Source organism: Chiloscyllium punctatum, chromosome 5 (assembly GCF_047496795.1).
Source record: "Chiloscyllium punctatum isolate Juve2018m chromosome 5, sChiPun1.3, whole genome shotgun sequence".
NCBI lineage: Eukaryota > Metazoa > Chordata > Chondrichthyes > Orectolobiformes > Hemiscylliidae > Chiloscyllium > Chiloscyllium punctatum.
In genome coordinates, this window is record NC_092743.1 from 15,950,793 (window position 1) to 15,968,841 (window position 18,049).

The 18,049-nt window shown below is 43.5% G+C and overlaps 1 protein-coding gene across 1 annotated transcript in view; it reads left to right on the forward strand.

Moving 5' to 3' along the window:
* The window catches only part of mppe1 (metallophosphoesterase 1), a 60,791-nt gene that overhangs the window by 26,078 nt on the left and 16,664 nt on the right, over nucleotides 1–18,049 (forward strand). Inside the window, 2 exon segments of the mRNA XM_072569826.1 lie at nucleotides 2,647–2,727; nucleotides 12,288–12,396. Coding sequence (XP_072425927.1) covers nucleotides 2,647–2,727; nucleotides 12,288–12,396 — 190 coding nt within the window.

The following is an 18,049-nucleotide window of genomic DNA, read 5'->3' on the forward strand; positions in this document are numbered from 1 at the left end:
GGGACAAGCTGGCGGGTGTGACAACGGATGGTTGTCCAAATCTAACGGGAAAAAATGTTGGACTCTTAAAGGGAATGCAGGATAAAGTGACAGAAATTGAACCTGAACAGAAATTGGTAATTTTGCATTGCATCAGGAAATGTTGTGTAAGTCAGTGTTAAAAATTAACCATGTGGTTGATGTTGTAACTAAAATAGTTAACTTCATCAGCTTTGAATCACAGGCAGTTTGTTGCACTTTTGGAGGAAAATGAGACTGAACATCGTGACATAGGCTACCACACAGCTGTCAGGTAGCTCAGCCTGGGCTAAATGCTGAAAAGTGTGTGGGACCTGAGAGAAGAGATTCAAGATTTCTGTGTGAAGAAAAGGGAATGGCATTCCACAGCTTTCAGATGCAGACTGGATTGCAGACCTTGGTTTTGCTGTTGAGGTGACTGCACTTATGAATGAACTAAATGTGAAACTGCAGTGTAAGGGCCCTTTTGTGCATGAAATGTACAACTTGGTGAAGGCTTTTATGAGAAAGTTGCAGCTTCTCTCCAGCCAAATGGAGGACAACATTCTCACCCACTTGCCACACTGAAGGAAGCCGCACCTTCAGCTGATCACCCCCACAGGTACTCATCTATGTTAGAAGCACTGCTTGGTGAATCTTCAAGGCGATTTCAAGACTTCAAGGTGGTTGAGAATGAAATGCACATGATTTTTTCCCCATTTACATGCAATGTGGAGAATGCACCTAGTGATGTTCAGCTTGAACTCATTGACCTGCAGTCTGACACACTTCTGGCAGAGTACTTTAGGTCAGTCTCACTGCTTGATTTTTACTCTTCCCTCAAAGAGGAGAACTTTCCACACACGAGGAGGCGTGCTCAGAAGATTCTAGTCCTCTTTGGATCTACCTATATATGCGAACAGACATTCTCAGTGATGAAGTTGAACAAATCCAAATCCCGATCCTCTGTCACTGATGATCACCTCTCAGCTGTCCTTCACATATCCACCTCAGACATTCACCCAGATTTCAGTCACTTGTTCAAGCCCAAAACAGACTGGAGTTTTCTCACTAAACAAGTAAAGTGATCTGAAAAACATCAAAAGCACTTATTGCTTTTTGTATCGAGTTGTTTGTTGTTTGTAATACTGAACAATAATGAAACAACTTTTCATTATTGGTTTGTGAGATTAACATGTTAAAAATAAAATGAAATACTGAAATTATTGTTTTTACTGTTTATTTCTTCTATATTTGACCTACTCTACAATTTCATATCCTTATTATAACAGAATATCCTTATTCTTTTGATTATAAGTTTGAGTGCAAAACTATATAATTTAGTACTTTTTACAATGGGAGAAAATTAATTCTGAACAGAATTATGTTCAACTTATTGTTGGTTCAGCCCTCCAACACAACTCAGGTTTCTCATGTGGCCCCTTGGAAGAGTTAATTGCCCACCCCTGAGTTGGATGTTAATGTAGGAGGTATGGTTAGTATGCTTTCAGATGACACCAAAATTGGAGGTGTAGTGGACAGCAAAGAAGGTTACTTCAGAATCCAACGGGGCCTTGATCAGATGATCCAATGGGCTGAGGAGCGGCAGATAGAGTTTAACTTAGATAAATGTGAGGAGCTGCATTTTTGAAAGGCAAATCGTGGCAGGACTTATACACTTAATGGTAAGGTCTTGGGGAGTGTTGCTGAACAAAGAGACCTTGGAGTGCAGGTTCATAGCTCCTTGAAAGTCAAGTCTCAGGTAGATAGGATAGTGAAGAAGGCATTTGATATGCTTGCCTTTATTAGTCAGTGCAATGAGTATAAGAGTTGGGAACTCATTTTGTGGCTGTACAGGATGTTGGTTAGACCACCTTTTAAATACTGTGTGCAGTTCTAGTCTCCTTCCTATCAGAAGGAGGTTTTGGGAACTTGAAAGGGTTCAGAAAAGATTTACAAGGATATTGCCAGGGTTGAAGGATTTGAGCTATAGGGCAAGGCTGAACAGGCTGGGACTGTTTTCCCTGGAGCATCGGAGGCTGAGGGGTGACCTTATAGAGGTTTATAAAATCATGCGGTGCATGGATAGGATAAATAGACAAAGTCTTTTCCTGGAGTGGGGAGGGGGGTTCCAAAACTATAAGTTTAAGGCGAGAGAGGAATGATTTAAAAGTGACCTAAGGAGCAATGTTTTCACACAGATGTTGGTGTGTAAATGGAATGAGCTGGCAGAGGAAGTGGTGGAGGCTGGTACAATTACAACATCTGGATGGGTATATGAATAAGAAGCGTTTAGAGGGATATGGGCCAAATGCTGGCAATTGGGAATAGATTAGGTTAGGATATCTGGTCGGCATGGACGAGTTGGACTGAATAGTCTGTTTCCCTGCTGTACGTTGCTGTGACGTACGCTTGGACAATTAATACTGGTTATGAGATGGTCAAGGCATCAGTCTGAAGGATTTCTTTCTTGACTGATGTCCTTGTGACAGTAAGGGCCTATCTGTATTAGTTTTGTACTGAGCTGAAGTGATAAATATTCTCTTTTCACACTGTTTTGTTAATTTTTATTTTAGCTTGCAAAACAGTTGTTGAGCTTTTTCTAAGTAAAACTGAGTCATTTAATTTTTTTTAACTTGCTTTTTATAGAATGGACTGGTATAAACTGCAGAGATTTGAGGGGGTGTTTAACTTCACTTCTGCAAAAGTGGTGACGAGGAAAGGAATAAAGTAAGTGAATGCTGTTTTTACTCACTCAAAGGGGAACCTCACACACACGTTTCCTGTCTCTTGTTGTAAATTAGATTCCTTACAGTGTGGAAACAGGCCATTCGGCCCAACAAGTCCACACCGACCCGCCAAAGTGCAACCCACCCAGACGCATTCCCCTACATTTACCCCTTCATCTAACGAATGATTTAAACAGAAGTCGATACTCCATTAGGATACTGGGGAGTGAGGTGAGGGGAGATGTTCCCAATTTGACTTGCTATGATTTGGAACATGGTTGCTTGGAAGCATTAACACTGGTGTGAGCCTGTGGCTGATAGGTAATTTTCCCACTCTAAATAGTCTTCATCAGTGGAATGGGAAGTCCCACTCACTGATTGAGGTCTGACAAAATACTTGCACCAAGTGGGTTTGGATTTCCCACACACATTGACCCCATCCCTGGGTTCTGAGGAGACTGCTACTTAATACTATGAACGTCATGATCCTGTGAATGTGTGGGAGAGTAAATAGGTTCCTACCTTGAGACCATAGAATGGAGGTGGACTTTGTTTAATTCAGGAACGATGCAAGACCTGGACATGTGTAGCTTCCACCAGCTACAAGAGAGCCACATTGTTTAATTCGAAAGTGTCAGCTCACAAAAGCACAGTGTTCCCTGGTGTATTCCCCATGACAATAAGGTGACCCATTAGTGTTGCCAATGAGCAGAGGCATTTGGTCAGTCCTGTTGGTTAGAAGTTACGACAGAGTGAATATGAAAACTGACAACCCTGTAGCAGAAAGATGAGGAGCAGGCAACACAACCCCTTCACCCATAAGATCATGACTGACCTGTTTACTCCACATTCTTGCTTATCTCCGATGGTTAGCACTGCTGCCTCACAGCGCCAGAGATCCGGGTTCAGTTCCCGCCTCAGGCGACTCTCTGTGTGGAGTTTGCACGTTCTCCCCGTGTCTGCGTGGGTTTCCTCCGGGTGCTCCGGTTTCCTCCCACACTCCAAAGATGTGCAGGTCAGGTGAATTGGCCATGCTAAATTGCCCGTAGTGTTAGGTAAGGTATAGATGTAGGGGTATGGGTGGGTTGCGCTTCGGCGGGTGCGGTGTGGACTTGTTGGGCCGAAGGGCCTGTTTCCACACTGTAAGTAATCTAATCTAATCTAATCTAATCTATAAGCCCCTTATTTATCAAGGATTTATTGTTCTCTGCCTTAAAAATATTTAAAAGCTTTGCTTCTACCATCTTTTTGAGCTAAGGAGTTCCAAAGAGACTCTAAAAGAAAAGCTCTCCTTACCTCTGCCTTCACTGGGTGAGTGCTGATTTTTCAACAATATCTCCTCAATCTGGATCCACCCACAAGGGTAAATGTGCTCCCTGTCAGAACTGCACAGGAGTTTATATGTTTCGATCAAAACACCTATTGGTGTTGTAAACTTTAGTGGATATCAGCCTAGCCTGTGTAACCTTTCCTCATGGGGCAACCTGCCCATTCCACGTATTAGTCTGGTAAAATTCAGAACTGCTTGCAACAAATTGACAACCTTCCTTAAATAAGGAGACCAGTGTTGTACACAGCACTCTAGATTTGGTCTCACTAATGCTTTGTGGAATGGAAGCATATTGTCCCTAGTTTGGTGCTCCATTCCACCTACAGTAAATGATAACATTGTATTAGCGTTGCTGATTACTGCTGTCCTTCCATACACTAGAACACTCAGCTCCCTCTGTGGCTTAGAGCTCTGCAATCTCTCACCATTTAGATATTGAGCTACTGTTTTATGCTTCTTGCCAAAGTGAACAATTTCACAAATTGTCACATTATATTTCATTTCGTTATGACCTCATCGCAACTTGACTTCCCACCTATCTTTAAATCATCAGCTGCTTTAGCCACCATGCAGGTAAATAGACTGTAAAAAATTGAGGCCTAGGCATTGGTCCCTGTGGCCCACCGCTCGTTACCAGCCATTGCCTCATAGTTTCGCAGATGGATTTCCTTTCAGGGCTGGTTGTAGTCAAACACTGCACCCAGTCAGGGAAATATTCCAAACGATGGCTTACTCTTGCAATTTGCAAATGATTGGATTCTGAACTTTGAGCTGTGCTGGAAAGTAACACTGTGTTCACTGTCAATGGGGGTGGTACCAGGGGACTGGAGAGTGGTGAATGTTGTGCCCCTGTTCAAAAAAGGGAATAGGGATAACCACGGGAATTACGGGCCAGTTAGTCTTACTTCGGTGGTAGGCAAAGTAATGGAAAGGGTACTGAGGGATAGGATTTATGAGTATCTGGAAAGACACTGCTTGATTAGGGACAGCCAGCACGGATTTGTGAGGGGTAGGTCTCGCCTTACAAGTCTTACTGAATTCTTTGAGGAGGTGACCAAGCATGTGGATGAGGGTAGAGCAGTGGATATAGTGTACATGGATTTTAGTAAGGTATTTGATAAGGTTTCCCATGGTAGGCTTATGCGGAAAGTCAGGAGGCATGGGATAGTGGGAAATTTGGCCAGTTGGATAGAAAACTGGCTAACCAGTCGAAGTCAGAGAGTGGTGGTAGTTGGTAAATATTCAGCCTGGAGCCCAGTTACAAGTGGAGTTCCGCAGGGATCAGTTCTGGGTCCTCTGCTGTTTGTAATTTTTATTAATGACTTGGAAGAGGGAGTCGAAGGGTGGGTCAGTAAATTTGCAGATGATACAAAGTTAGGTGGAGTTGTGGATAGTGAGGAGGGCTGTTGTCAGCTGCAAAGGGACTTAGATATGATGCAGAGCTGGGCTGAGGAGTGGCAGATGGAGTTCAACCCTGTCAAGTGTGAGGTTGTCCATTTTGGAAGGACAAATGAGAATGCGGAATACAGGGTCAACGGTAGGGTTCTTAGTAAGGCGGAGGAGCAGAGGGATCTTGGGGTCTGTGTTCATAGCTCTTTGAAAGTTGCCACTCAGGTGGATAGAGCTTGTAAGAAGGCCTATGGTGTATTAGTATTCATTAGCAGAGGGATTGAATTCAAGAGTCGTGAGGTGATGTTGCAGCTGTACAGGACCTTGGTAAGGCCACATTTGGAGTACTGTGTGCAGTTCTGGTCGCCTCACTTTAGGAAAGACGTGGAAGCGTCGGAGAGAGTGCAGAGGAGATTTACCAGGATGTTGCCTGGAATGGAGAATAGGTCGTACGAGGATAGGTTGAGAGTGCTAGGCCTTTTCTCATTGGAACGGCGAAGGATGAGGGGTGACTTGATAGAGGTTTATAAGATGATCAGAGGAATAGATAGAGTAGACAGTCAGAAACTTTTTCCCGGGTACAACAGAGTGTTACAAGGGGACATAAATTTAAGGTGAAGGGTGGAAGGTATAGGGGGTAGGTTCTTTACCCAGAGAGTGGTGGGGGCATGGAATGCGCTGCCTTGGGAGTGGCAGAGTCAGAATCATTGGCGACCTTTAAGCGGCAATTGGATAGATACATGGATGGGTGCTTAAGCTAGGACAAATGTTCGGCACAACATCGTGGGCCGAACGGCCTGTTCTGTGCTGTATTGTTCTATGTTCTATGTTCTATTTCTAATAGTTCATTCAGAGATCTGCTGATGGAGCTTACAATACAGTCTAGGAGCAGGTTGCATTATGGTGCCACTGTTCCCACTTCTCTCTCTTATGCTTTATATATTCCAAATGAGCTCACAGATCTCATTTACTTCCAGGTCCATCGGGATTCCTTAACATTTTATAACTATGGTGCATTCTGACTAATCCCCACAACCTTATTGTCAGGATTGACTTTGTATGGGCAGACTTGAAAATGGCTTTTGCAGCACCCTTGCAGACATCTTTTAATGAAAATAAACCCTAGCCACCTGACAGTGACAGTTCTCGGGATAGATTAAGATGTTGGGGGATGAGAGACCATCAGGAATGCAGCACAATCTTCCTTCACCTTGTAGCCCCCTGTACCATCCCCATCTGATGGGTAGCATTATCATCCACTCTTGGGTAAAGGAATCATAACAAAAATACCTTCACTTCTTTATGCTGGTTCCTCGAAATAGTATCACTTTCCATTGCCATTCCCCTCTCCTTAAAGAACAGAAACTACCAATCTCAGTCTTCATCAGTTAACAGCTTCAGTAGCCATAGAGGGAGTTGTAAATTTCCATTGCTTTTTTGAGTGAACTAATTGTTGTCTTGAGTGGGATACCATTGACCAGAAACTGAACTGGACTAGCCATAGTGAGTACATGAGCAGGTCAGATACTGGGAATTCTATAGCAAGTAGCTCACTTCCTGAATCCCCAAAGCCTGACCACCATCTATAGATACAATTCAAGAGTGTGATGGGAAACTCCCACCTGCCTGGATGGATACAGGTCTAACAACACACGAGAACTTTGACACAGTCCAGGACAAACAGCACCTTTGACTGGCACTTACAACATCCACTCCTTCCACCACTGATGCTCCATAACAGTCATGTGTACCATTTACAAGATGCCCTAAAAAAAGGTCACCTTTGACGGCACCTTCTAAATCCATGACCTTTACCACTAAAAGGACAAGGGCAACAGATCCATGGACACAGTGCCACCTGCAAGTTCCCCTCCGAGCTGAACACTGTCCTGATTTGGAAATGTGGAGAATGTTTTTGTGAAAAATGTAAGTGTTGCTTCTACAAGAAGCTTATGATAAAAGATTTGTAAAAAAATATAAGGCTAGCTTATGGTAAAGGATTTGTGAAAAACATAAAGCTCAGTATGGGTGGAGAAGTATTGCTTTCGCAAGCACGCACAGAAACCACAATCAACGGCCATAAGATTCAGGGTGGGCTATCAGGAGGAAAAATCTGCATTAGCAGAAGCCATAATGCAGAAGTCCCAGAGAGATGTGGTAAAACGGTCAAGCTATGTGGTAATACGGTCAAGCTAACACCAGGAATTCGTCACAAACAGAGAACTGGATAAGCCAAATGAGTCAAGAGACAAACAAGAGTAAGGGGCGACAAGCTTAGAGTAGTGGGAGAAGTAAACAAAGGCAGAGAATTAATAATAGACAATAGACAATAGATGCAGGAGTAGGCCATTCTGCCCTTCGAGCCTGCACCGCCATTCAATATGATCATGGCTGATCATTCCTAATTAGTATCCTGTTCCAGCCTTATCTCCATACCCCTTGACTCCACTATCTTTAAGAGCTCTATCCAATTCTTTCTTAAAAGAATCCAGAGACTGGGCCTCCACTGCCCTCTGGGGCAGAGCATTCCACACAGCCACCACTCTCTGGGTGAAGTAGTTTCTCCTCATCTCTGTCCTAAATGGTCTACCCCGTATTTTTAAGTTGTGTCCTCTGGTTCGGCACTCCCCCATCAACGGAAATATGTTCCCTCCTGCCAGAGTGTCCAGTCCTTTCATAAGCCTATACGTTTCAATCAGATCCCCTCTCAGTCTTCTAAACTCAAGGGTATACAAGCCCAGTCGCTTCAGTCTTTCCGTGTAAGGCAATCCTGCCATTCCAGGAATTGACCTCGTGAACCTACGCTGCACTCCCTCAATAGCCAGAATGTCTTTCCTCAAATTTGGAGACCAGAACTGCACACAGTACTCCAGGTGTGGTCTCACCAGGGCCCTGTACAGCTGCAGAAGCACCTCTTTGCTTCTATACTCAATTCCTCTTGTTATGAAGGCCAGCATGCTATTAGCCTTCTTCACGACCTGCTGTACCTGCATGCTTGCCTTCATTGACTGGTGGACAAGAACACCCAGATCTCTCTGAACAGCCCCTTTACCTAATTTGATACCATTGAGGTAGTAATCTGCCTTCCTGTTCTTGCCACCAAAGTGGATAACCAGACATTTATCCACATTAAACTGCATCTGCCATGCATCTGCCCACTCACCTAACTTGTCCAGGTCACCCTGTAATCCCCTAACATCCTCATCACATTTCACCCTACCACCTAGCTTTGTGTCATCAGCAAATTTGCTAATGTTATTGCTGATACCATCTTCTATATCATTTACATATATTGTAAAAAGCTGCGGTCCCAGCACGGATCCCTGCGGTACCCCACTGGTCACTGCCTGCCATTTCGAAATGGAGCCGTTAATCACTACCCTTTGTTTCCTATTAGCCAACCAATTCTCTATCCAATCTAGTACTTTGCCCCCAATCCCGTGCGCCCTAATTTTACTCACTAACCTCTTGTGTGGGACTTTATCAAAAGCTTTCTGAAAGTCCAGGTACAGTACATCCACTGGATCTCCCTCGTCCATCTTCCGAGTTACATCCTCAAAAAATTCAAGAAGATTAGTCAAGCATGATTTCCCCTTCATAAATCCATGCTGACTCTGTCCTATCCTGTTACTATTATCCAGATGTGCCGTAATTTCATCCTTTATAATAGACTCCAGCATCTTTCCCACCACTGAGGTCAGACTAACTGGTCTATAATTTCCTGCTTTCTCCCGCCCACCCTTCTTAAAAAGTGGCACAACATTAGCCGCCCTCCAATCCTCAGGAACCAACCCCGATTCTATTGAACTCTGGAAAATAATCACCAGCGCATCCACGATTTCCCGAGCCACCTCCTTCAGTACCCTGGGATGCAGGCCATCAGGTCCCGGAGACTTATCAACCTTCAGACCGAACAGTCTCTCCAACACCAAATCCTGGCAAATAGAAATTCCCTTAAGTTCAGGTCCTTCAGCCACTGTTACCTCAGGGAGATTGCTTGTGTCTTCCCCAGTGAACACAGATCTGAAGTACCCATTTAATTCCTCTGCCATTTCTTCGTTCCCAGTAATATATTCCCCTGCTTCTGTCTTCAAGGGCCCAATTTTTGTCCTAACCATTTTTTTGCCTTGGACATACCTAAAAAAGCTTTTACTATCCTCCTTTATATTCTTGGCCAGTTTACCTTCGTACCTCATTTTTTCTCTGCGTATTTCCTTCTTACTCATCCTCTGTTGTTCTTTAAAAGCTTCCCAGTCCTCCGTTTTCCCGCTTATCTTCGCTAAGTTATACTTTTTCTCTTTTAACCTTATATGTTTCTTTACTTCCCTTGTCAGCCACGGCCGCCCATGTCTCCTCCTGGGATCTTTCTTCCTTTTAGGAATGAACTGATCCTGCATCTTCTGCATACTTGTGATAATACTTGTGATAGGTTTTACGCTTTGCATGCTAAGCCAATAAAGTAAAAGGGGAAGAACCGAGAGACTCAATGCAATTGTATAAAAATGTGCTACTTTAATTCTGGGGTGTGTCTACTTGTCTGACACCCATTCTTATAAGAATGCTTCAATAAATACCTGCTTCGGAATTTAACTCAGACTGAAATTATTGAAGAGTGAGTATATTTCTAACAGAAATATATCGCGGTTCCTTCAGTGCGGCTGGGAAATCCTGTAACTTTGTCCCTCGTGCCGTAGTGGGTGAACCTTGCTCAATAGAGATTGCAGTGATTCTAAAAGAGGATTCAACCTTTCCTGGGCAATTCCTTTTGTCATCTCCTTACAATCTTTTCACAATTTGACGTCCTGCCTATCTTTAAGTCATCAACAAGTTTAGCTACCGTATAAATACTGGTGTAGCATCCCTCACATCCTGTGACCAAATACATCTTAAAACATTATTTAAGAACAAACTGATCTTGCAGAATGAGAAATGAAGAAATGAACTATCTGCTCGGTAAAATATCTGTTTTATTAATTTCAGAAATATAGTTTAATGAAGATATTTTGCAAGGAAACCATACCAGCAATGTCCAGCAAATGAAAACAGTTTTTACTGTACTAACATCTTCCAAATGAAACCATGTCGATGTCTGAATCCTTTCATTGACAGAAAGAGCCCGTCTTTTGCCTAAATGGGCCATTACTGGGATTCTTTCACTAAGGATTATGATGGAGCCCTGTCTCCATACTGTAAATAAAGGCAGGACACCATAAAAGAGGACCTCTTCTGAAATAACCCCTGTCACCAAGTCATCCTTTATTTACACTGATCCAGCTCCCTCAGAGCCAGCTCTCAGAGTGAACAGAACCTCTGATGCTCCTGTTTATATCTGTCAGCCAGGTCTCCCCGATTCGACCAGATTCCCAATCAAGGAGCTTATATTCTATGAGATCGACCTGGTTGACCTTGTTATAGTTCTTACAACATAAAGTAAACCCCTCTCCTAATTTAAACTAGCCACATCGAAAATGTTCACCTCGTGTTGTAATCGGTTAAAATTTAAGATGCAAAGAACTACCACTATTTAAAGCAAAAATTAACAATTTTGTTCTTTAAGTCCAACAGTGAATATTCAAGCCAACAACTATTTACACTTCTTTTCTTTTAAATCTATCTTTTAACTCTCACTCTACAATACTGGTCCAAAAAAAATCCCAATTAAGATTTACAAAAAAAATCACGTTTCAAAAACCAGTCAGCTTTGTCGATTGACCGTTGTCGATTTTCCTCTGTCGACTTTCTCTTGGTCAGTTTTGATGTTCTGCTGCACAAACTTCTTATAGACAGGTCCCTTTCAGAGAACTCTTCAATTAGCAGTCTATTTGTTGGTGTCTTTGGCAGTTCTTTCTTCTAACTGTTCAAAATGTCTGATAATTATACCCCAAAACATTAGATTGTTTCATTGGTTTTTAATATTCTCAAAATACTAAATTCAAACTTGATTGGATTTTGGTATCTTGTGGCATAATTTAAAGTGATTGGTCAGATTTGAATTTGTGTTTGTTCCATGGCAACTCAGCTGCGGCTATTTGTTTCGACCAAGTGTTACATCATTACTTTGTTCAGGACTCTCCATGCTTTGTCAGTTCTTGCTTGCTTTTCAACTCTCTTAAAGGTACAGTACATCTCTGCACCTTCATAACACAGTCACAATACCTTTCAAACCCTGTGTGATAATCCTTACGCCCCAATGCTTCCTGCGCTCAAAGCAGAATAAATGCAGGGGAAGGGGAAAAGAGGTGGGTTATGGACAAATGAATGGACCGAATGGCTTTCTGTGCTCGGATGATATTCCAAATGGATGCACAGAGATAAACTGTTGAATAAGAATATTCAAAATTTGAATTTTATGAAATGCTAGGGTAACGTTTTAGTCAGTTTCAGTGGGCCTGAACTGGTAAGAGGATGCACAGTCGTTTCTGCTATAATGCAGTAGATCTGTTCTCGTGCAATCTTGTGTTAAAGGAAAACCGCGTAATAGCATCACCATTTAAATTAATGGGGCTGGAATCACATTATAACCAAGACATGCTTTGAAAGTTCCTGTTTTAGAAACAGTGTCCCCAATTCGTTAATTATGTTATACGAAATTCACATGAACGAAATGCGCGTAATAGCAGACTGACCTGTGTTATAGAGACAGCTGATGGAGCAATGGCAGCATCAGTAGAGGTGAAATGCAAAATGCAGTGAGACTGCTGTGATTGAGGTGGGTTTGTTTTGGGATAGAATCGAGCTGGGCTCAGAGTGAACAGTGTTCTGATAGACTTCTGAATGTCTGAGGAAAACTGTCCATTAAAACAGAGTACTGACGAGTTATTCTGCTGTTTGTGTATTTGCAGCTTTGTTCTCGTGAATAGCATTGCTTTGCAAGGAGACGGGTGTTCCATCTGCTCGAAAGTAGAGAATGATCTTCAACAACTCTCCGTGGCGTTAAACTGCTCCCGACAGGCAAGTTCAACACCTTTAGCAAAATAACCAGGATGTTGGGTAATGCTAATTGCAACGACTCTTCAAGTTTCCCCAAACCTACTGCGCTGTGAGTTGTTTCAATCTGAAAAAACACTGCCTGAGAAAACAGATTGATCAGTAACTTCCAGGAAAGAACTGGCAGGCGGGGGTGTTAATTGGAGGGGATGTAATTAATTTCATAAATCTGGAGGGGAGGGTGGGAACCTGAGGAAGGAGAAGCACCGATACAAATGAAAGACAAGAAAGTAAGAAACAAAAATGGAAGGCAGAAAAAAATGTGGGAGTAAAACAAGTTAAATCCAAAGGCTTTGTGTCATAATGCGGATATCACAATAAGATCAATGAATTAGCAGCACAAGTAGATATACACAGTTCCAATATAGTTACGATAATGGAGATCTGGCTGCAAGGTGATCAAGACTGGGAACTGAACGTCCAGACGTATTCATTATTTAGGAAGGACAGACAAAAGGGAAAGAAGGCGACATGGCACTGTTTGTAGAGGAGAATTCGTTGCAGGACTGAAGAAGGATATTGGCTCAGAAAATAGTGATGTATGAATCTGTATGGATAAGAAACACCAAAGGGCAGTAAATATTGTTTGGGTGTTGTCTACATGCCCCCAAACAGTAGTGGAGATGTAAGAGAAGGCAATAAACAAGAAATCAGAGATGCATGCATCAAGAGAACAACTGTAATCATGGGTGACTTTAATTTACACATAGATTGGATAAGCAATGATATGTGCTGTGTGTATGCGCTGTTTTTTGTTTCAAACAATACATTGAGGAACCAATCAGAGAATAGGCTATTTTAGATTGTCCTGTTGTCTGTATAGTGACCTGTAGGCCTACAGTGCAATGAGAACGCATTAATGAATAATCTTGTGTAGAGTCTCTTGGGGAAGAGCGACTATGATAGAAATGTCTTGAATGAGGGAACATTTCTAAGCTTGCAGCTGGCACAAAACTAGGTAGAGTTGTGAGGAGGATGCAGGAGGCTCCAAAGCAATTTAGACATGTTGACTGTGTGTGGGTGCACATATGGTAAATTCAGTGTCACATGGCGAAATGTCAAATTATACTCTTCAGTATGCAAAATAAAAAGGAAGGGTATTATTTCAGTGGTGATAAATTGGGAAGTGTGGATGTACAGAGGGGTCTGAATGTCCTTGTAAACCAGTCAATTAAAGTAAACAGGCAGGTACAGCAAGCAATTTGGAAGGTAAATGGTATACTGGCCATCATTGTAAAAGGATTTGAGTTCAGAAGTGGGGATGCCTAACTGCATATCTACACGACTAGTCAGAAGTACTGAGTACAGTTTTGGTCTTCCACCTCAAGAGAAGATGTACTTGCCATTGACGGAATTCAGCGGAGGTTCACTCGGCTGAGATCAGAGATGGCAGGACTGTCCTATGGGGAGAGAATGTGTCTATATTCACTTGAGTTTAGAAGGACAAAAGGGGATGTGATTGAAACGTATTAAATTCTAACAGGACTGGACAGATTAGATCTGGGAGGGATGTCTTCCCTGGTTGGGGAGTCTACGCCAGGGCAGTGGAGGCTGAGGCTCTGAATATATTTGAGAAATTTTTGTTTTGTTGAACTTGGATGTTATGAGTAATCCCGAGGCCTTCTCCTTCGTAGCCTGTTTTTTATTGTTTAAAAGTTTCAAAGAATTAGGGAAGAAAGTGGGAATATGACATTGAGGTAGAGGCTCAGCCACAATCAGATTGAATGGCAGAGCAAGCTCAAAGGGCCGAATGGCCTCTGCCCACTCCAAGGAGTCAATGAGGTCTGCAGATGCTGGAGATCAGAGTTGAGAGTGTGTTGCTGGAAAAGCACAGCAGGTCAGGTAGCATCCGAGGAGCAGGAAAATCGGCTTTTCTGGCTGGTTCATTCAGGCCATTGATTCCCGATGAAGGGCTCCGGCCCGAATTGTTGATTCTCCTGCTCCTCGGATGCTGCCTGACCTGCTGCGCTTTTCCAGCAACACACTCCCAACTATGCCCACTCCTAGTTTGGAAGAAAGGCTGAATGGCCTCTTGTGCTGTATAATCCTACCATTGTCACAAACTGTAATTCCTGATCAATTCTAGCCTGATAAGCATTAAATGTTTAATCTCAGCGTTGTTGGTGGTGATGTAATTGATTTATTCATTGATTTTTGCAATGTTTAAAAGTGGATATTTAGTTTAAGTAAAACCTCCGATTACTTCCTGTCCGGTGTAAGTGGTTTTGTGGTGTTTTATCTTCTCTGAAACTCTCGATCACTTCTAATACATTACACCTTCTCACCTTTTCCTTTGTGGCCTGATGTCACTACCTTCGAGTGTTGCTGACACGACTTCCATTGGTCCCATCTTCCCCATATTCACCCCTAGCATGTTTGACTATCCATTCCCTGGTTCTCTGCATTTCTCAAACCTTTTAGGACTGAGATGAGGAGAAGTGCCTTCGCCCAGAGATGGTGAGTCTGTGGAATTCATTACCACAGAAAGTGGTTGAGGCCAAAACATTGTTAATTCAAGAAGGAGAATAGCCCTGGTGACTAAAGGGATTAGGTTATTGAGCTCAATCATCAGCACTGATCATCTTGAATGGCAGAACAGGGTCAAGGGGTCGAATGGCCTACCCCTGTTCCTCTCTTCTGTTTCCATATTATAAGTAAAATATGGTGAGATTTAGAAGAAAATACAATGCTGAGCAACGTCATGATCATTAAGAGATGAACGAGGTGTGGTTGCCAGAGGGATTGATGGAATGGTGTAAAGACAAAATGAATGCTTTGCGTGTTTTGCATGTCATCCTCTTGGTGATATTGTGTTTGAGCATGGGGTCAAAGAGCAAATGCTGTTCAGTGACACCCCGCTTGACAGTGTTCCTTGACTTGGATTGGCTGTGTATCACGCTAATAGCACAGAGAAACAAACTCACTGTAAATGAGCATCTGCTTCCGGCTGGCTGGATGTTTGTCAGGAACTCTATATATTTTCTCCAGTGTTGACCTGTAGGGCTCCTGAATTAGACTGAATCCACGAGTTGAGAGTGTGATGCTGGAAAAGCACAGCAGATCAGGCAGCATCCGAACAGCAGGAGCATCAACGCTTCAGGCATAAGCCCTTCATCAGGAATAGGCTCTCCTGATGAAGGGCTTATGCCCGAAACGTCAATTCTCCTGCTCCTCGGATGCTGCCTGACCTGCTGTGCTTTTCCAGCATCACACTCTTGACTCTGATCTCCAGCATCTGCAGTCCTCATTCTCTCCTCGTTTATTTGAACCCACAAGTTCGTAATGTGTGTCTTGTTTACACTGAGTTGATCATTAGTTTGTGGAACCACCTGGACTCAGTGTATTAACTGCAAAATTCCAACTCCCCTCTGTCATAGAACTGCCACGTCCTTTCTGTTAATAATCCCCTATAATACCCCTAGCCCTAAATTTCATTTGGCTGTATTTTGCAAATATCTGTTCAGTGTTTTGTAGCTTGCCTCCTGCTAATGTATTACCTTCTCCTCTTTGGAACACTACTCTTTATTTATGTTCTCATTTATTGTTGAAAATCTTTTCTGTCTGCTGCCCTGTCCAAACTCTCCTGAGTGTTTCTCAGTGAGATTGTTGAGGTCATATATCTCAGTTCTAGAACATCACTTCCAGAGCTCCTCAGTGTAATGCCCTCACCCCAACCATCTTAGGCTGCTTTGTGACCATCCTGCCATTATAAGGTTGGGAGGGGGCAGGATCACCAATGATTGCTTAGTGTTGAATACAGTTTACTGCTCCTCAGATACTGAAGCAGTTCATGTCCAAGTGCAGCAAGATCTAGGCAATATTCTGTACAGGGCTGACAACTGATAAGCAACATTCAAGATACAAAAGTGCCAGGCACTGAGACAATCTATCTCCGCATGACCCTGACTGGGAATGCCATAGCTGACTGCCCCTATTATCAGCAAACCAAGGGGCTTGGCCAGCTGTATGAATATTGTGACTGTATACAGGAGCAGGTCAGAGGCTAGGAATACTGCAGCAAGTAACTCCCCAAAGCCTGCCCACTATCTACAAGGCACAAGTCAGGAGTGTGATGGAATACTCCCCACCTGCCTGGAGGGATGCAACTCTCACAACATTCAAGAAGCTTGACACCATCCAGGACAAGGCACCTCACATGGTGACACCAAATCCAGCGCTTTAATTTTCACTCCCTTCACCAATAAGTCTCTCTGTACTATCTGCAAGATGTCTTGCAGAAATTTACCAAGGCTCGTCGGACGGCCCCTTCCAAACCCACAGCCACCTCCCTCCAGAAGGTTAAGGGCCACCTGTCCATTCCCCTCCAAACCACTCACCATTCCTTCACTGTCACTGGGTCAAAACCCTGGAATTGTCTCCTGAAAGCTGATGTGGGGTGTAACCCACACCAAATGGTTTGAAGTGGTTGCAGCATGCAACTCAGCCCCATCACCTCGAGGGGAATTAGGGACGTAGAGTAAATGCCTAGCCAGCCACACCCACAGCCTGGACATTTGTCCCATTAATTAATTCTGGAAATCTATCCTTTTGTTCTCTCAGTCTTTACTCAGAGAGCTTCCTTGCTCTCAGTGATTTCAGTTTCAATCTCTCACTTACTGTCTGTGCTGTGAGTTATTGGTCCTCTTGCCTCTTCCTCCAGGTCAGTTCTCCTGTTTTGACCTTCCTACATCCCCTGTCCTCCGTATTCCTGTGGACCCCGTTATCACTGCTCAACACCGATCACATTTCTCAGTGCTTCCCCTCTCTGCCCTACCCATTCCGCATTGTCAGAGTTGGCAGGGTGTTTTTGTTAGATTGTGCTGGGCTCCTCCCCCAGTTCGAGATCAGTTGTAAGTCCACCCACACACTGACATAACGCTCAGTGGGGCATTATTTGGTTCAGGGTGAGACACTGGCATTTGGGTGGAGGGTGGAGGCAAGGGCATTGGGTGCAAATGGCATGGGAAGACCCTAGTGTGTATGACCTTGTGGGCACAGACAGAGTGGCAGTAAAATAGGCTGCCCTGCCCTCCCTGCTCTTCCAACCAAGTGGTTAGGGAGTGAGCTGGTGAACTTCCAACCTGGTTCTGCCCCCCACCCACTAGGATATAAATATCCTGGGTCTAGAGAGGCCCTCATAATACTGATTTCAAACAGGAATAGGGGATGCCACCTGTGCCACATTTAAACTGGCAGTGAGGTCAGGTGAAGGAGATTGGCACTGGGTCCATAGCATTATTCCCACTTTTCTGTCCCTTGTCCATCTGCTAACCTCTTCCCAGACCTGGGAATGGGGTTGGTGAGGTGATTGGGAGAGAGTTTCAGCTCTCACTATGTGAGCATCGACCTTGTCCAATATCACTGTTGCCGATGAGTTACGAATCACCTTTCCCCATTCACACTGATCTTTGCAGTTTATCACCTCGAGAGAGCAGACAGCAGTGTATCTGACAAACAGCTGGGTCCGCTATCTGTCTTCAGCTTCCGATGGATCAGATAAAACTGTATCCAGTGTCACTCTTCTCTGTAAGAAATATCACCCACTCCAACAGCTATCCTGGTCTGCCTACTGTGGGAAAGACATTGTTAATCTTAAAAGGGTGCAGAAAAGATTTAC